Source organism: Theropithecus gelada, chromosome 11 (genome assembly GCF_003255815.1).
Source record: "Theropithecus gelada isolate Dixy chromosome 11, Tgel_1.0, whole genome shotgun sequence".
In the NCBI taxonomy this organism is placed as follows: domain Eukaryota; kingdom Metazoa; phylum Chordata; class Mammalia; order Primates; family Cercopithecidae; genus Theropithecus; species Theropithecus gelada.
The window spans coordinates 44,953,806-44,974,835 of record NC_037679.1 but is presented as its reverse complement, the minus strand read 5'-3'; the positions used below and the strand labels follow the sequence as shown (position 1 = coordinate 44,974,835).

The 21,030-nt window shown below is 33.8% G+C and overlaps 1 protein-coding gene across 1 annotated transcript in view; it reads left to right on the top strand.

The window, feature by feature from the left end:
- The window catches only part of RASSF9 (Ras association domain family member 9), a 31,493-nt gene extending 24,825 nt beyond the window's left edge, over window positions 1–6,668 (top strand). The window contains exon 2 of the mRNA XM_025403147.1: window positions 5,256–6,668. Within this exon, the coding sequence (XP_025258932.1) occupies window positions 5,256–6,516 (1,261 nt within the window). The 3' untranslated portion in view covers window positions 6,517–6,668. The remainder of the gene's footprint in view (window positions 1–5,255) is intronic.
- The last annotated feature ends 14,362 nt before the right edge of the window (window positions 6,669–21,030 follow it).

Sequence of the window (21,030 nt, the reverse complement as noted above, 5' to 3'; positions counted from 1 at the left end):
GTTGCCCAAGAAACCTCTAAAATAGAAATATCTTCATTGGATAGAAAATAGTAAATATCAATAAACATATTTCCAATGAACAGGAAAACATATTTGAGGTATTAAAAAGTATTGAGTGAGCAAGAGCAGAGTGTGGTGAGCTGAAAAGGAAAAAAAAAGGAATAATAACAATCAAATTGGCAGTGGCATTGTTCATCATGAAACCAAAACACAGATAAGAATAGAAAATAGACATAAATCTTGGGATATGAGATTTTATAAATTAAAAACAGAATAAAGCAATGTTTATCTGCTCAGCCCCAAGAAACACACACATAAAGCAAAGTAACACAGAACAAATAACAATTTTACACATGCAATATATGTGTATATTTTATGCAATCCACTGTTGCATTAGAATTGGAGGTTGTGTGTCTCAACTACTAGATTTGAATCCATTAGATAAGAACTGTTTGTTACATGGTATTACATAACAAACCAAGCTATCTAATCTAAATTTGTATGTTTAACCTTTTGTTGTGTTTGCATTTGTGGATATCATTATTTCTACTAAACAGTACATTTTGAAAGGTTGAGATGGGAACATTTTATTTAGGCCCAGATCGAGTGTTAAAATATTTATTTATATCAGATGACTAGGTTTTCATAGGACTGTGACCAAATGAAAACATTTATGTCTATAAAGTAATGATTATTTAAGATTTCTAAACTGATTTAATTTTTGATGGATATTTATTCCATATACTTTCTATATTTTTAAATTTTTTTAACTTTATGAAATGATACTGAGGGTCGTAAGTCTATATCCGTCTAGCAACTGGGTGCTACTAATGTATTAAGGAATTCAGCACTGGAACCACCAATAAACAAACAAATGTTCCGTTCTCAATCCTGGCACTTTCCCCACAATAAGAGAGAAACATTTTCTTATAAATTACGTATATCTTTGTATCATACACATTTCCCATGACAGTGCCAGTCACAGAGGAGGTGCTTAACAAACATTTGTGGAATAAATGAATACAAACTCAGCCACAGCCACATTATAAAATATGGTTTATTTTAAATAAATCCTAAGTCTGCTATAAAGTAGACTCTAGGCCTGGCGAACCATATAATAGTTGTGAATGATTTATTGCCTAAATTCAGTAATAGATGGTTATTACTTTTAAATGTGTTCAGAAGAAGTTTTAAAAATTGTTCTGTTTGCATGATTCTAAAATTTCCCCAAAATATTGAGAAATAGCTGACTGCAGAAAATACAAGGACATTTGGGGCAGATTTTAAAAAGAAAGACAGAAAATGATAGTTCTGGAGCCAGTCAGATTGTGAGGTTATTAATAAGGCATTACTTTTAAATATGTAACATAGAACCAATGTGCATGATGATCATTAGTGTTCTTTCCATGTGAGCTGAAAATGGCAGATCTCTAGAGGAGGTCACAATATACAAGAACTTGATCCTTCCAAAGCAGGAAGGATTCCAATAGGAATAGGGGTCATGGGAGTATTTGGGAATCGTCACATACATCATCATCATCATCATTATTATTCTACTAGTAAAAATGATTATATGCTCAGTTTCTGAGTCTCCTTCAGCGCTCTAGTGTAGGGATGAAAAAATTGTAGGTCTGCTACAGGAGATAGGTCTAAGAAGACAACAACAGAGGGTTTTGGTTACATGAGAGTTTTGTCAGCTAATGGAGATATCCAGGTCAGCAGAAATCTTTTATTACTGCCTGAGTTATAAAACAAGATTTGACTAAAATTTAAAAAGGCACAGAAGAGAATAATTTCTGCACACATTTCTTTATGGCTGCCTAGTGGAAAAAGTTCTTCCTTGATCAATTGAGTGCTCTAATGGGGCACTGTGGTTCATTCCCTTGGTATCTAAGACTAATTTAAGTTCTTATTAAAAAAGTGGTTCATTTTATTTCCAAATTAATCCACATATCTAAATTATCAGACTTATAAATTTGTTTTTATAGTGTAGTGGTTAAAACGGCAGACTCTGGAGCCAGTTTTCTTGCTTATGTTTGGACCTTCATTGCACCACTCACTGTGTGACCTCAGGCAAGTTACTAACACCTCTTGTGCCTCACTTTATCTGTAAAATGGGGGTAATATTTTTACCTACATTACAGAATGGTGACAATTAAATTACTTAGTACATGCAAGAGATTTGAACAGTGCCTGGGACATTGTAGATACTTTATGATAGATAGTTACTATCCTTAATGCTATTTATTTTGAACAGGATTTCTTTTAGAATTTAATCTTAAATACTAAAAAATAACATAAAACAAATTTCTCCTTAGTTTTAACATAACAACTACTAGCATTATAAGGTTGATAATTATGACAACTATTTAATTTTATTTTTACCATTATTTATAAAAGTTTACAATAAAATTTTGCAATTTAACATGCAATAAGTACATAGAATATTGTTTACTGATTTTCAAATATCCTAGTTGAAGTAAATTAACTCTACATGGTACAAAAACATTTATACTAATTTTGGATACTGCATGTACACAATTAAAACATATTAAGGTAAGGATTTATTTAGAGCTGACTCGTGCTATATAGCCATAACACAGATAGTAGTATCACTTACTTAAAGAACTTACTTGTTTTTGTTTACAAAGTATTTGTGTCTTATTTCTCTACTAATCAAAATATGAAAGTAAGTTTGGTGTCCTAATTTCTAACCTACTCTTTTGTTGCTTGCAATTATTAAATGATGAATTATAAACATTGTCAAATATCATACTTACTTCAAAATATAATACTCAATATTGAGTCATTAAGTGCAAAATATTTTATAAGAGAATTATCACAACTCAGTGTGATTTTTTGAGTAATCAACTATAACATTTTACTTCCTCCATGTGAATACTTACATTTTCTTGGACATTTTTTGTTAGGAGTTTGACCTAATCTTCAGTGTTACTTGGCATCCCTGATTTATCTTTCACCTTTAGTAATAACTTTTTGATTTCAGGTGAGTTAGTAACCAAAGTATAAGAGTTAGTTAATTTAAAATAAAGATAACAACATAGAATTAATCACTATTGCTACCAAAACATAAACACTATAAATTCTAAATGTTAAATTATTATAGGAGCCAGAGAAATTTTCTTTGGTAAGTGGTTCCTGGAGTCATATCCTTTGAGTGCACCATATAAGTAAAGCAATAAATGATTTTGACTTAACTTTCACAAGAAGCCAATTACTACTCAAAACTGTTATACCATCGTAAATCACATTGTAGCATAATTCATTTTGTGTCATTTGTTTCATAGAATTCTTTTTTTTTTTTTTTTTTTTTTTTTTTTGAGACAGAGTCTCGCTCTGTCGCCCAGGCTGGAGTGCAGTGGCCGGATCTCAGCTCACTGCAAGCTCCGCCTCCCGGGTTTACACCATTCTCCTGCCTCAGCCTCCGGAGTAGCTGGGACCACAGGCGCCCGCCACCTCGCCCGGCTAGTTTTTTGTATTTTTTAGTAGAGACGGGGTTTCACCGTGTTAGCCAGGATGGTCTCGATCTCCTGACCTTGTGATCCGCCCGTCTCAGCCTCCCAAAGTGCTGGGATTACAGGCTTGAGCCACCGCGCCCGGCCATAGCATTCTTTTAAAGAGATATTATGAAAGACACAGTCAACTTGATGTATAGTCATGATGGAAAGTATGATCTTAAAAATTTTCCAATAGATATGATCTAGACACCGTGGAAGTTTTGCTGCTTTTACTACTTGTGTCAATTTTTTCTCCAGAGAACTGACGTGATTTTTTCCCCCTTGCCCTTATATAATACAGAGGAAAGTACTATCAAGCCCATATGTACATGTATATTTACATAAATACATGCGTGTGCCTCTGTGTGCTGGGTAGGGGGGATCTATCTGTGTAACCATCTATATCTCAACTCTGATTCCTTTATGATATCTGTATTGTTAAAACTCTAGTCCGGGAAATCATCATCTCTTTTCTAGACTGATGCAATAGACTTCTTGCTTCTAATTTTTATTCTATTTTCCAGTCCATTTCACAAACAGAAGACAGACATATGTAAAGAATAAATTAGTTTCACCTCTGCTTAAAACTTTCCAGCTGCTTGAGTTTAGGAAAATGTTAGCTAACTCTTTAGCTTCCTCTTTCTCCAAAGTAGGGGATGGAGAAAGGAGATGTTGCTTTTCTCCATCCCCTCCGTTGCCTATTATTTAATCTCTCCTTCCCACCGGCAGCAATTTCCAACTCTGCTATCCTCAGCTTTCAACTACATTCACGTTATTGCTGTCCCTAGATCCTTATACTTCTGCTCATTGTTCCTGGAATTCTTTCCTGAGAACTCTGATTGCCTCTTTGTGATAATTGATATCGCTATGCAAATGTCACCTCCTTGGGGAAGACTGTCCTAAGCACTCAACGTAAAATAGACTGCCGTTCTTCCAGGTCATTTTCTATTCCTTCACCCCATTTAATTTTCTTCAGAGCATTTACTGCAATTTGATATTACATTAGTTACATATTCATGTCAGCATTCTTGTCTTCTTTGTTTATTACTGTATCCTTAGTACCTTTAGATGCGTCTGGCCATATAGTTGGCATGAAATAAACAGTTGTTAATGAAAAAGAATGACTATTTTTCCATTTTGTACTATTTTTAACTCTATGATTTCACTATTGCTACCTATGCTTTAATTAAAATAGCCTCAGTTGTCTTGAATGAAAGTTTGCTCTTTCTAGAGCCCGCTAGGAAATAAAAAGATAATTAAGATTCTTTCCATGGTTTTTATATTTTTCTTGCATTAAATAATTAAATCTTCCTTTTTTTTTTTTTTTTTGAGATGGAGCTCACTCTGTTGCTCAGGCTGCAGGGCAGTGGCACAATCTCCACTCCCTGCAACCACCACCTCCTGGATTAAAGCAATTCTCCGGCCTCAGCCGCCTGAGGGTGTCCATCACCACGCCCGGCTAATTTTTGTATTTTTAGTAGAGACGGGGTTTATCCATGTTGGCCAGGCTGGTCTCAAACTTCTGACTTCAGGTGATCCACCCGCCTCGGCCTCTGAAAATGCTGGGATTACAGGCGTGAGCCACCACACGCGGCCAATCTTCTGACTCTTATTCTCAACTTTAAAATGCCTCTTTCATTAAGGGTAAAAATCTAGAAAGCGTATTAATGTTAAACCATCTTTCTGAGTTTACACAGGTGATGACAGAAATATAATGTGCTTTTGTTTTTCTTTCAGATCTCCAACTAAAGACATGGATTCAGAAGAGAAGGAAATTGTGGTTTGGGTTTGCCAAGAAGAGAAGATTGTGTGTGGGCTGACTAAACGCACCACCTCTGCTGATGTCATCCAGGCTTTGCTTGAGGAACATGAGGCTACATTTGGAGAGAAACGATTTCTTTTGGGGAAGCCCAGTGATTACTGCATCATAGAGAAGTGGAGAGGCTCAGAACGGGTTCTTCCTCCATTAACTAGAATCCTGAAGCTTTGGAAAGCATGGGGAGATGAGCAGCCCAATATGCAATTTGTTTTGGTTAAAGCAGATGCTTTTTTACCAGTTCCTTTGTGGCGGACAGCTGAAGCCAAATTAGTGCAAAACACAGAAAAAATGTGGGAGCTCAGCCCAGCAAACTACATGAAGACATTACCACCAGATAAACAAAAAAGAATAGTCAGAAAAACTTTCCGGAAACTGGCTAAAATTAAGCAGGACACAGTTTCTCATGAGCGAGATAATATGGAGACATTAGTTCATCTCATCATTTCCCAGGACCATACTATTCATCAGCAAGTCAAGAGAATGAAGGAGCTGGATCTGGAAATTGAAAAGTGTGAAGCTAAGTTCCATCTTGATCGGGTAGAAAATGATGGAGAAAACTACGTTCAGGATGCATATTTAATGCCCAGTTTCAGTGAAGTTGAGCAAAATCTAGACTTGCAGTATGAGGAAAACCAGACTCTGGAGGACCTGAGCGAAAGTGATGGAATTGAACAGCTGGAAGAACGACTGAAATATTACCGAATACTCATTGATAGGCTGTCTGCTGAAATAGAAAAAGAGGTAAAAAGTGTTTGCATTGATATAAATGAAGATGCGGAAGGGGCAGTTGCAAGTGAACTGGAAAATTCTAATTTAGAGAGTGTTAAGTGTGATTTGGAGAAAAGCATGAAAGCTGGTTTGAAAATTCACTCTCATTTGAGTGGCATCCAGAAAGAGATTAAATACAGTGACTCATTGCTTCAGATGAAAGAAAAAGAATATGAACTCCTGGCCAAGGAATTCAGTTCACTTCATATTAGCAACAAAGATGGGTGCCAGTTAAAGGAAAACAGAGTGAAGGAATCTGAGGTTTCCAGTAGCAACGGGGAGATTCCTCCCTTTACTCAAAGAGTATTTAGCAATTACACAAATGACACGGACTCGGACACTGGTATCAGTTCTAACCACAGTCAGGACTCCGAAACAACCGTGGGAGATGTGGTGCTGTTGTCAACATAGTTCCAATGCCTTCTTTCTGACCTGCTTTCATGTTTTAATGTTTGTTTAATTTAATAGGAAACCTTATTTTAAATATAACACTCTGAAAAAAATGTAAATCATATTATAGTATTCAATAGTTAATAAAAACTAAAGAAATGTGTTGTTTTTGATGTGAAATTTCCAAGGGGACTTTAAATATTACAATTTCAAGCGATGAACTATTTATTACAAATGCAGCACAGATAGCTTGTAGGTGGAGAACACAGAAATAATTTGATGGGAATCATATGATAATCTTCTTTAGCGTCTATGGAAAATGATTTACGTAAACTTTAAAAGCAATCCTCCATATTAGACAGCCCAAATATTCAAACATGAAGAAGTAGAATTAAAATGTGCAGTGATATATATTTTTCCAAAACTGTATCATTGGAGTTTTTATATCTGTAAAGTATATGGAAGCTACTGTGTTGTAACTGCATTAATTCAAATTTTGGTTTTTTTAATTGATCCTTTGATAATACAACATATCATGTATATCACTTCCTGAACCCTTCTACCTGTTGAGGCCTATGAAACAAGCTGCTGTTGGGACATGTATAAACACTGGCAGGGAATCAGACATATATAGGATACAGATGAGGCAGGGCCAAGTGCTGCATGCAAACAGCAATTTTTATAAAGAAGTCTAAAATTATTAAGAGCTATGCATGGGTATTTGCTATCTGGCAATTCAGATCTCCTGACGAAACCCATGTTCATTCACTGAGTGAGGTACAGTGTGGGTTACAGAGAAAATCAGTCAAAGTGTTATTTGTTTATGTCTTGTCTACAAAAGTTGCAGTGATGGAATTTGGAAACCTTCTGTGGATAAAATAGAATCTGCTGTAATTATTAGCATTTTGTCTCTGAACCTACAGAGAGGAAACCACATGGACAAAAGACCTATTCTGCTATGCCATAATTCAGATTGTCTTATTTCTTCGTCTAAAGTGCTTTAAAAAACTTAGTTCCTAAAAAAGTACTAGCAAAATCCCAGACACACTAGTAAGAATCCAAGAAACTGAAGGGATTATTTAGGTCTTATCTTGACTGACAATCATTATTATGGCCGACGATGCTTGTTTTTTAATTAGAAATGTGCTTTCTTCTCTCTCCCTTCTTTGCTTACTTTCTTCTTATCTGCCTTCCTGTCTGCCTTACTTCCTCTCTTTTTTCCTGCCTTCATCTCTCCTTCTCCCGTCTTCTTTTTTTCCTTTTCTTCCTTCCTGCCAATGAACACATGATGCAATCATAATGAAATAATTATTTTTTATTGTACTGTTAACTGAATACTGCGGCAGTTTATTTTTTATTTAGCTGATACCTTTCCTGTGTGTCAGTGCACATGTAAGTAGAAATATTATTTTAGTTAGTTTCAATATGTGGACATTGGTTAAGCATCCCAATCTTTCTCATTTCTTCTCTTTTATTCTTATGCATACTTCAGTGCAGGTTTTAACTCAGTGTTCTTATTGTTTTACTTTCAACATTTGAAAAGTATTTAATTTTTTAAAGCAACTTTATTGTTAACTCATTAAAAAAAACTATTGTTCCTTAAATTTTCTTAACATATTTATTTGTTCCTGCCTTCTCCTGTCTTTTAACTCATCTTTGGGAAGATATTTAGATTTTTCTTATTGCTTCAGTTTCATGAGCATTTATACTATCATTTCTTGCACCAAAATAGATATTTTCAGGTCTTATTTGAAGTTGGCTGGAAAGAAAAATAGAAATTTCCATTCCATGGAAAAATACAGTGATAAAGAGTAATAATTCTGACATTGGTTATATATTTTTTCAAAAAGATAGAATTGAATAGTCATCTGTGAAAGGAAAGTTCACCTGCCTAAGAGTCCATAAAATTATTCAACAATATTAGCTACTGACATATTCATTGTTCACTAATGGGGATCAAATTCAGAAGATCATCATAAATGATAAATCAATTGTAACATTTTCCTACAGTGGAAGTAATCTCTTTGAATTACTCTTATCTTTAGTGAGAAAATAATGAAAGAACATGCTTATCTATTTGACTAATTATCTGAATTCGAAAAAGGTTCTGATAAGAAGTAGGCCTGGAGAGATAATTTCATCTTAGAAACTTTGAATTAACTTCTCCTTTTATACAGTTAAGCACAGTGATGCATTTAAGGGTCAATTCTTCCACATTTTACAGTAAATAATGTTTGCAAGTCTCAGAAAGCAGTACCATTGCTTTATAAATTCATTTTAGAATTTCCATTTGCTCATTAGTTATACAAATGCATTTGTGCTTTCGATCATTACAATCTTTACGCTTTAATCATTCATCAGCTACTGTGGTGAACCTCTTAATTTACAGTTATATGTTAGTATATTAACACAAATAGAAGTACTGAAATACAATGCCGTCACGTCTGGATACTGAACTATTTGTTATTAAATTAAGTGAGAATTAGAATTATAAGTATAGAATTTGATAGAAAATAATGTTATTATCTATAGAAATGTTAAAGTATAAATTCTTGAGTAACCTGACAGGTTAACTATGAAATTGCTATATGCAGCTAGAAGAAACAACCAAAGCTGACTGTTCTAAATTTCTGTAACAAGACCTAGATTCATCCTTGTTCATCCTTCCACTTGGAATTCTCCTTTTTCTCCTTCTGCAGTGCTCTGAAGTCTTACCCTTTCCACAGTCTTTTTAATGTGCTAGCTCTTCTATGATATGTTTGTTCCATTCAATCAGTTGGAATCTCATCTCTGAACCCAGAAATATTTTAGAGGTACTTCTCATAAGAAGCATTTTTATTCTGGCTTAGGCTATATATATTTATGCACTTACCTAATTCCCCTCCTTCAGTGAATTCTTATTATAATACTTTATCATCTGTCTTGTTAGCCTTACTCTTTCCTATTAACTTCTTTGTCCGCTACTCCCTTTCTGAATTGAGTGACTAAATTTTAGAGGTTTGTAGCTTTTGTGTGTGTGTGTGTGTGTGTGTGTGTGGTGTGTGTTTTATACATGGCAAATGATGCCTATACATTTTGTACATGAATGAATATGTATTTTAGAAGACTTAAAACATTAACAGTAATTGAGCTTATAAATTTTGGGAAAGAAAAGTTAAATCCTCATGCTACTATGATTTTTTAAAATGTGACATCAGTTTTTATTTTTATTTTTAATTCATAGAATTACTGACTTAATAAAACTCATATGTTGTCTCTTTTAGCTGATTTAATGATTATATTTTAGAATTTTTTATTGCATTGTGTGCTTATAAGAAAAAAACATACTTTAGAGTTAGGTTTTAAGTGGTAGACACAGAAAGTAACTTTAAAATATCCTAAACAAAATATCTATTTCATTTTTCTTCTTAAGTAAAATAACAACACTTCATTAGTGTGTAGAAGCTATTTTAATCCATTAAAATTTTATTTTTATATTTATTTAAATATCTACTGTACATGACAAAATGTATTTCTGTGGCTGCATTTTATAATTTTTTTTCCAAGTAGACATATTGTTCTATTTAAAACATATTTTTCTAGTGACAAATACATTTTATCCTGATATATAGTTTTTAACTATTAGACTATTTCTTTTCATGCTGCCTGATTGGTTTAATAAACATGATGTGACAAATATTAAGTATATATCATTTCTTCATGTTGTAACTGATCCAAAATAATAAAAGAAATAATTATACCATTCATGTGATATGGTTTTTGGGGGTCTTTTATTTGACTATATTAAAAATAAATCTTCTTTCAGTTCGAATTATATAATTGCTACCTTTTTTTTTTTTTTTTTTGAGACAGAGTCTAGCTTTGTCACCCAGACTGGAGTGCAGTGGCACGATCTCGGCTCTCTGCAACCTCCACCTCCCGGGTTGGCTTCAAGCAATTGTCGAGTCTCAGCCTCCCGAGTTGCTGAGGCTACAGGCACCCAGCATCACGCCTGGCTAATTTCTTTCGTATTTTTAGTAGAGACGGGGTTTCACCATGTTGCCCAAGGTGGTCTCGAACTCCTGAACTCAGGCAATTTGCCCCCTCGGCCTTCTAAAGTGCTAGAAATACAGGCATGAGCCACTGCGCCCAACCATAAATTATATAATTGCTAATCTAATACACAATTTATTTTAAGGTTAGTTATTTCATGAAAATATAAATATATAGCAAATAAGATTGAACAAAACTACTTATTAGGTTTTATACATATTTGTTCCAATTTATTGTGGAAGATTATGCAGACTCTTACTCACATTTTTCTTACATAACTCCTTACTCACTCTGAGATGTGGTTATTCTGGAGATGGCCCCATATTGTTCATACAGAGATTCCTTACTCTGTTTGATAGCAGCAGGGAAATTCATTGTATCAATTATAATAATTATTTTAACTAATCTGCTTCTTTGGGGAATTTAGATATTTTCCGATAATTTACTATTATAAACAATGTCATTCTATCAATGCATTTCTGTAAGACTAGATTGTCAGATGTAGGAATATTGGCTTAAAGGGTGACAAAGGCATTTTCAAATTTAATAAACATTGACAATTTATCTTTATAAAAATTAATCTTTTATTACCCAAGTTGTTAATGTACTCTTCCCACCCACAGCGTATGCTATTTGTCTTTTAACTTGTTTATCTTAAAGCAAAAAATTAAGTTATATAGTTGAATGTATGGATAAATAAGTCATGAAGTGTTTTTTGGTCATTTTTGAATAGGCCTTCACACTGCGTGATAAATAATTTGTAAAATAATTTCTCTGATGCTTCTTTAGAGTGCATTCGTGCTTTAGTTGTAAACTTTCAACCGTCTGAAATTAAGTTAGTTACAATGCTTAAAAGTAGGGAGATAATTGACTCTTGTTTAGGTGATTACAAGTTATTCCACATTATTTACCAAATAACGTTGTGCCACTGTTTTTAAATATCCCTTTATTGTGAACCAAATTCTGGTACATATTTCGAATCTATTTTTGGACTTTTTCTATCATCCTATTGATTTGGCCGAGTATTCACATTCAAGATCTACATGATTTGAATTTTTGTGACTTTATAATCCTTTTAAGATTTGGTATATTTTAATTATTTATATATTCCTACTACTCGTGTGTATTTTTAAATTTTTCCTGTTCTTGTTTTATACATTTTGAAATATTTATAATCATCTTGCACAGCTACACAAATAGTCTGTTGGTATTTTAAATTGAGATCATGCTAAATTTATATATGCATTTTGTTTGTTTGTTTTTGAGACTGAGTCTTGCTCTGTCGCCCAGGCTGGAGTGCAGTGGCACAATCTCGGCTCACTGCAAGCTCCGCCTCCCGGGTACACGCCATTCTCCCGCCTCAGCCTCCCGAGGAGCTGGGACTACAGGCGCCCGCCACCAAGCCCGGCTAATTTTTTGTATTTTTAGTAGAGACGGGGTTTCACCGTGTTAGCCAGGATACGCTCAATCTCCTGACCTCATGATCTACTGGCCTCGGCCTCCCAAAGTGCTGGGATTACAGGCGTGAGCCACCGTGCCCGGCCTAAATTTATATATATATTTGGAGAAAACTGACTACTTAAATATTGAGACTTATTGTTTGAGAGCCTTATGTGTTTCCTTTTGTTCAAGTCTTCAGTTGTGTCCCTCAGCAGGATTTAAAACTTTTTCTTCTTGCACAAGCAGTATAAGATTTATTTCTGAATTTCATACCTTTTGTGTTACTGTCATAAATGAGGTTTGTCTCTCCTCATTAAATTATTCAACTAATAAGTATCTTCATCCAAGTTAAAATTTGGAAATTCCCTAGTCATTGCTTGTTTTAGGCCCTCACTTCAGAACTATGTTGTATCCATTGAATTCAATAACTTCACTGAATATAGTGGATTAATAGTACATTAATTCTTTATAGTGCATTCATGCTTAAGTTTTAAACTTTCAACCACCTATTCAAATTATTCTTACTCTCATGCATGTAGACTTTCTCTCTTACATTATTTTGCATACCAGAAAAGTAAATTGAAAAAGTTAGGAAATTACCTGAAATTTCAAACAAACAACTCTCCTTACCCTAGAAAAACAAATTAACTGACCAACAAAATTCAGATTAAAACACATTTGAATGCAAAGAAGTCTAAGATTTTAACCTAATTTGCATAGTATAGAATACCTAAGTTTAACTAGTAATATTTGTAATGGCCATGACATAAATAAAAATAGGATGTCTATTAATATTGTACCATTGGTCCAGTTAGGAACTTTGTGAGGCTACGAAATGAATGTTTGCATAAGAAAAATGCTTAACCTGCAGAGTTTCTCAGCTGTGGCATTATCGGCATTTTTGGCAGGAGAGTTTTTTGTCTGAGAGACTCTCCCATTAACTGAAAAACATTTAGCACACCAGGATGCCCCCTACAAAATGGCAATGGTATCACTATATACTGGGACAAGCAAAATTGTCTTCTTCTAACCCCTCCTCTCACCCCTGTTCCCAAGCATTCCCTAGAGGCTAGTATTGTCCCTGTTTGCAAATAATGAAGTCATATGGGAGTTCAACTATTGTTAGAATAAAATACCACTTATCTTTTAAAAATAAAATTAAAAGAAGAATCAATGACAAGAGCTTGTTATATTAAGTACAAATGCACAGAACAATCTGCTTAAATCAAAGGAAGGAGGGCCTTAGATCCAGCCGGATAATAATTTATGAGACTGAGACATAAACATAAAGATAGGAGACAATTTAGGTTTTTTCTTGAGTGATGATTGACATCATCCTCATTTGCCAGGAGTTCAGCAGCCCAAGTTGATTCCAAAATCTACAGAATCTTGTTCATATGCTTCCATAGGTATGGTGCTTCAGAAAGTGCTGATCAGTTTATCAGTTATTGAAACAGTTGTCTCAGCACAAGTATTCTGTAATTTCTACTAAGATGAAACAAAAGTTCCAAAAGACTCAATGTGGGAAGAACATTTTTCTTCAGTTTTGTTTAATTCATATCTATAGGGGTAAATTAAAACACTAATTATTATTCTGAAATGAGAAAATGTTGCTTACAAGTTACTACTTAAAAATTCAAACGGCGGCCATACAGAAAACAAAAAGGTAGACTAGAGATTAGAGAACAAGTAGCAGTCATAAATACTAAATGTGTCTCTAAGGCCAGGTGTTGTGGGTCACACATGTAATCCCAGTGCTTTGGGAGGCTGAAGTAGGAGAATTGCTTGAGGCCAGGAGTTTGAGACCAGCCAGGCCAACATAGAGAACCTGTCTCTACAGAACAAACAAAAAAATAAGACTAAATATGTCTATAATGACTCTGGTCTGTAAGTATCAGAATTTTAGGTATTTAGTTCTCATTTCTCAGCATTGCCAGAGTTTATGCGTTTCTATCATGCAACAGCTCCACCATTCCTATTATTGAACAACTTTCCATTTGAATAAAATGAACGAAATGGCCTTCCTTGATAAGTAAACCCCTAGATTTACTTACGGCAATTGGTGTAACATATTGGAAAGTAATTTGGAAATAATAGTATAGATCAACAATTATTCATAGCTTTCAATCAGCATTCCTACATTTCATAATAAGTAGAGGGAAAATAATCCAAAATGTGTGAAAACATATATGCATGAAATTACTTGTCTTAGCTTTATTCATAACAGCAAATTAAAACCCTGATAATAGAGCAAGTGTTAAGTAGGTTCTGGGGTATTATTGGAGTAAGTTCAGATTACTGAAATTTACAAATACCAATACTTATCATTATAAGACAATACAATAGTAAAATCTAGTTTAAAAGGAATTATTTCACAAATGTATGTAAACAAACTATGCTGAAAAATAAAACCTACGTAACTAAAAGCAAATCCATATGAAATTGGAAATGCAACATTTTTCTACAAGTTTTTGTATTAACTTGATGATTTCAGGGATGACATATTTCTTTTCCACTATAAATATATTTCAAAAATATAATTTAAAAACTTTAAAAGTGTTTCCTGTATATAATATCCTTCTAACTTTCTTATTTCTTTGCCAAGGCTCTTTAAAGACCTTTATGAACATGAAACAGCTACAGTGTAATGGGAAATGTCAAAATCAACTAACTGAGAACTGGAAACCTGAAGGCTGTAAACAAATTGAATTCTAGGATGTCAGATTCCAAACTAGAAAATAATTTAAAATAAAAATATTAAAAAGCTAAATTAGATAACCTATAAGGTTTTCAGCTCGGTCAAATTACATTAAATAATGCATTCAATAGATTTGGTACATGCACAACAAATATTAGGTGTTTATTTGTTGGACATGGCTCTATTTATTTTATTTTATTCTTCATAGAGCCACCTTAAAAAGAAGTTAAAGTAGCCTACTAACTGAAAAAGAGGGAGTTAAAACTCAAAACTCTGCTTCTCCTGATATGTTTACTCTTATCTCTCATTTCTTTTCAGATTAGTTAGGGGGGGCTCTAGGGTTGTTATTATTGGCCATGATAGACAAAAGAGTCACGGTTATGTTAGTTAAACAATGTATGGCTAGGGAAAAAAGAACAGCGTTTGTGTTTCCAGAACAGAAAAAGCTATTCTGGAAATAGAGGTGGAGAGAATAGTAACTTGTATTATTTATTTTAATATCTCTAGTGCCCAACAGAGATTAGAACCTAATATTTACCAATAAATGTTAATAAAATTAGATATGTAACTAAAGGGCAAGCATAGTGTCGGGAACTTTATAGTTATTCTATAAATGTTAACCCTTATTATTGTAAGTAATGAAAGAAAAGTTCAATGTCTATTACAGGTAAAGTATTGCTTACATACTTTATTTGAAAAGAACACTACTTCCTCTCCTGTTTCCATTACTCAGGGCAAGTACATTGGTACTAAGATATACAATCAAGGTATGGTTTTTCCATTTCAAATACTATTTTTGAAGTTTTAAAATTTATTCTAGGCCGGGAGCGGCAGCTCACGCCTGTAATCTCAGCACCTTGGGATGCCGACGCAGGCAGATCGCGAGATCAGGAGTTTGAGACCAGTCTGGTGAATATGGTGAAACCCTGTCTCTACTAAAAAAATGCAAAAATTAGCTAGTCTTGGTGGCACGTGCCTGTAGTCCCAGCTACTCTGGAGGCTGAGGCAGGAGAATCGCTTGAACCTGGGAGACAGAGGTTGCAGTGAGCTGAGATTGTGCCACTGCACTCCAGCCTGGGCGATAGAGTGAGACTTCATCTCAACAACAACAACAAAAAATTATTCTAAGTAGCAATATCCCAGACAAGGGAGCAGAAAAGTTTTATACCTTTTCAGAACTGAAACTAAGATTTTGAAATGTTTGTTAGCATTCTGTGACGTTTGCAAGTCACTCTTCTCAAGTAAGTGCAGGTGCATAGCATGGTGATTGGTAATTGCTCTGCTTTCCAAGTACGAATCTTATCACAAAACCTCTAAATTACCTTAGAGGGAAAGAGCCCGAAGATGGATATCAAAGCTACACATCCCTCTTCTCGCATCTACCCATACCACCCCACTCCTGAAGTCATCGTCCAAAAAATCATAAAATACAAAAATGTCAAATAATGTGAGGAATAGCAGCTTCACAGAGGATGAGGGTGGTAATAGTAACTGGGATTTATCGTTCAAAAGTAAGACGACTAAGGAGGAAAATATCCTGAGTTGGAGTTTTAAAATTAGGTCAAGTCAAGTCATGAGTCTTTTGGAGGTAATTCCCAAACCTGTTTCCACAACAAACTCACAAAGAGTACTTGTTAAAAATGCAGATTCCTCAACTTTGCCCTGGTGAATTTGATTGAGGTGGTCTGGATTGCAGCCCTAACTTTAGTGATTTTAAATATCTAGCCAAATGATTCTAAAGAAATGGCATTAGAGTGTGGTTTATTAACTCAGCAAAGCTGATGACTAAACACTTTACCAAGCTAAATGAAGGATGTGGAGAGCAAGCATTCCTAAAGTGATCCATAGAGCTCATTGACTTGGAAGAAACATAAAAAGCACTAGGTCCCAAGCCAAGGGTAATTGGGAAACAGAAATGTGTTAAAGGGCTGCGTCAGAGACTACAGGTACCCAAGGCTTATTGTCTCTTTTTTAAATGGTGTCTAATCTAAGATGAAAATGATAGAAGAAATTAGACCATTGTGGGAACTCCTGTTATCATACGAGTACTGCAGATATTTTTTAATGTGTCTTACACTATTTTCCTCAAATACAACATTAACAGGACTTGTATATTAGTTAATTGTCCAAAAGTGTTGTTTTTCTTGGCTCAAATTAAAAGTAATTTATTCTACAAAATAACTAAGACAAGCCTCTTTTAAGAAGCCGGACATATTCGGTTCAAATTTGGGTTCAAGCCCTAGTTACTTGCATGGTTTTAATCAAATTATTCAACTATTCTGTTCATGAAGTTCTTCAACTGGAAAATTGTGATAATAATAATGCCTAACTTTCTGGAATGCTTTAAGGATAGGAGACGTAGCATGAAAAATACTCAGCATCTCACCTTGTATAGAGTAGACTCTTATCATTATAGCAACTATTATTAGTCCAATATTTTCTTGATTTTTTTTGTTTTTGTTTTTTTGCGATGGAGTCTCACTCTGTTGCCCAGGCTGGAGTGCAGTGGCCCGATCTCGGCTCACTGCAATCTCTGCCTCCCAGGTTCACGCCATTCTCCTGCTTCAGCCTCCAGCATAGCTGGGACTACAGGCGCCTGCCACCACGCCAGGCTAATTTGTGTGTGTGTGTGTGTGTGTGTGTGTGTGTATTTTTAGTAGAGACGGGGGTTCACCATGTTAGCCAGGATGGTCTCGATCTCCTGACCTCATGATCCACCCGTTCAAAGTGCTGGGATTACACACGTGAGGCACCGTACCCGTCCTTTTCTTGATTTTATAATGAAGGGTGCATCACTGTACTTATGTCAGAAAGTATGTAAGTGCCCATCAGTTTGAACAGTAGGTTTTGCTGCGGTTTCTGGTCTTAGTTCTTGGTGATTATTTATAGAGTAACTATCTGTTCATTCTACTGATATTTCATTTGGGTATTTATGCAAATTTCACTCCATCATAAAAGTTTATTTATAATATTTTACTACAGCCCATCACTGAAATAAAAAGTTTGTATGTGGATAAAAATAGAACAAAAACAGAGCTATGAGATCAGATGTAGCACAAGGATTATAATCAATGCATGTGTTCTTCCTTGAAGGATGACCACATGTTTATACTTAATTTGAGGCAATAGCCAAAAGTTTTCTAACACCTGATAAGACAAGATAAAGTTGCACTGTATATGGTCATTGAAAAGATTTTCTATTCACAAAATAAGCTGAGCAATTAAAGGCAGTAGAAACATCCACGTATCCCAAAATAAACCACAGAATTTTCAAAGTTAAGAGAGGCTGATGTATTTATGTATTATAAAGATTATTGCTCAGGTATCGAATGACAATTTGTCAAAAAAAAATCTGCCTTATTTTTAGAGAAAAATATTTTTTCCAGTAATACTTAATTATGTTAAGGAATCAAGTTATGGTCAAGGAGAATTACAGATTGTTATATTCCATGTTTTTCTCAAAATAAAGAAATAAAGGTCATAAATATTTGTTATGAAAACCAATATTTTATATACATACAAATTAATCATAATTCTCAATGCTTAAAAGTAATATAGAACAATTTAGAAATTCTTAATGAGAACACTTAGACCTAAAATGCTAATATAACAGAAAAAAAAGCATATGGTTGTTGGCTAAATATATTACAGCATGTATTTATTTTATTCTTCAAAAACTGTTTTTAGAAAAACTGTATTATTATAAGTACAGTACAGATATCTTATTTTTAAACACATGTTTTATAACAGATAACATCAAGAGTGTTACAATAAAAACTTTAATTTCCAAAAAATGCAAAAGATTGTAACACAAAAATTATTATGTAAATCTATCGATCAGGACAAAATTTAAATTGCTATACAAAGGAAAACTTGCTGTGGCAAGTGTAAAAATTTATCTCAGTGGTTTGTGTTGTTTTGTCTTAGGTACTCTGTATGAGTAATTATTTTTGTTTATTTGAAAAAAATTGCTTAAGAAACCATGGTGGAATAGAGGATTCAAATTTTAACAAAGGGATGTAAAATTTTTAAAAAAGTGATCAAAAATTAAAAATAATGCTGCAATATTGAGTTTTGAGCCTTATAAAGTGATAGTAGGCAGGTGATTCCTAGTGAGAAGTTGGCAATGGATTTTGTGGTCACACTTTGAATTAAATTGTTCCTTTTCTGAGCTTCACTTGAGTCATTATCCTCAAACCTCATTAGCATTCTTTTCATGCAGAAGTATTATTTTATAATATTTTGTAGAATAAAAAAGATTCCATGTCCACCTCTCAGAAAAAGTGGAGTTGAGAGAAGCTGGGGAAAGTAAAACGCTGAGCAGAAAACAAATTATAATATGGGAGAACCCAGTTAATGACTAAAAGTGATATGTGTACTATAAGCATTACAAATATGGTGTCCTGTATTATTTTTAATTTTCTTGTTTGTATGTGGAGGTTGTAATTGCCATTTAGACAAACAAACTTTTAAAAGCATCTGGTCTGCATTTAATTAACTCTACTGTTCACAATGGGCTGTTTGTGTGAAAGATGGATAATACAGTTATCTAGTTTCTTTTGTTGCATCCTTCCTTTCTGCTTCTCCTACAGAATGCCATGTACAATATACCTGTTTATTAGTTGGATACAAAGTTCTTCACTGATAAGGCCAGGGAAAAGTAAGTATTAATATGAATTTAAAACTTTATTCTACAGTCTTGGAAATACATCTAATACCTAGAATTATTATTAGAAAAATGTATGAAATCAATGTTTCATATGAAGTGTTTATCTTCAACATGAAATACACTACATATTACCACTATTTGTAAAAAAAGAGCTTTCAAACACTCTCCCGAATATTCTTTCTAAAAGTATTTCAATGAAATAACTTATTAATTATTTGAGGATTGTTTTAACAACTACGAAACACTGATAACTTAAAGTCTTCATGATTCTATGATATTAAGCAATACCATTAAGTTTGTATCAAATAGAGGCATATTTGCTAAGAATCTGGCAAACAAAATTTAAAATGTCAATTTTACTTAACAAAAATCTCCCAATATGATTCTTAAAAACAAAAAATCTAATTTAGGAAAATAAATCTGGAGGAAAAAGATGGAAGCAGCAAGTTTCCATTTCATCTGGTAATCGTAGGAAATATTAGAACATTTATTACCTATAGCACATGAGAGGAGAGCTTCAAGTGGCTTTATTTATATATCAAAAGGAAAGATAACTCCAGAAGCCTGAAGAAGATGGAGGTAGTCAGATTATACAAATTTAAGAAAAACAATTTTTAAAAGGATCAAATGGCATTTAAGTTAAGATGCATCTTAGACATGGATTTTGACCTAATATAAGGTGTGAGTTACCAGTAATCTTTAGAAACATTTATAACATTTTTAAATATCTGTTTATCAATAACATTTAACCATCTTCCTCTAATGTTACTTCACTTTAGTTAAGCTAGAGAGGAGGCAATTTATGACTGAACTTTGGCATGTAAGGAGTTACATTTTGAATATGGTACAGTTGGAAAGAGACTAGATCCTACTTTTATCTTAATGTATAATTTTAAAAGGATTATTTTAGCAATGAACATGTTGGATACACAAGTAATATACCATTCTTAGAAAGAAAATTACATGGCCATTATTTCACACAAAAAAATAATGAATTGCAATGACTGAGAATGAGGAATCCCCAAATTACTATAAAAATAAAAAATTATCCGCTTATTTTGAACTTAAAATCTTTCAGACTTTTCATACATACACAAAAAGCAGCTTCTCATATCTAATGAAATTAAAGTATGTGATATGAGTTAAATATTCAAAGCCTGATGTAATGATGTGTCATCACAGATAGACTTAATAGAACCTTGTGAAGATCTCTGTCACCATGGAAGCTCAGCTGAAACTGGCTCTGTAAGTTTTCGTCTCCACCTTATTGCACCTAAAACCACCATTAGCTAGGCTCGTGGGTAGTCAGTACTTTAAGCTTTACCCCACTACCTTAAATTTATAATTAGAGCCAATGCTTAGTGTTCATCATTCCTCATAGAGACAAATTAAATGAGGCTTGAAGAGTATCTGCTTTGTCCATGCTATGTGAGTAATGAGTTTTTATGCATAATGCCAAGGAAATTTCTCTAGATGGTTAGAGCAAGAATACACAAGTCAGGAAAAGAAAAAAGAAAAAAAGATTGATGGTAGCTTTCCTAAGCAATCAGTGCTCAGTTGTCAAATATGTGAATCACCCTGGCTGCTGCTTTCTCCTCATTTTGCCTGCATTTTGAGAGATTTAACAGTTAACTCTGTTAACCAGATATCAGTTACTCAAATTGGCCTTTTCAGAATCTCCTTAGACTTATTACTC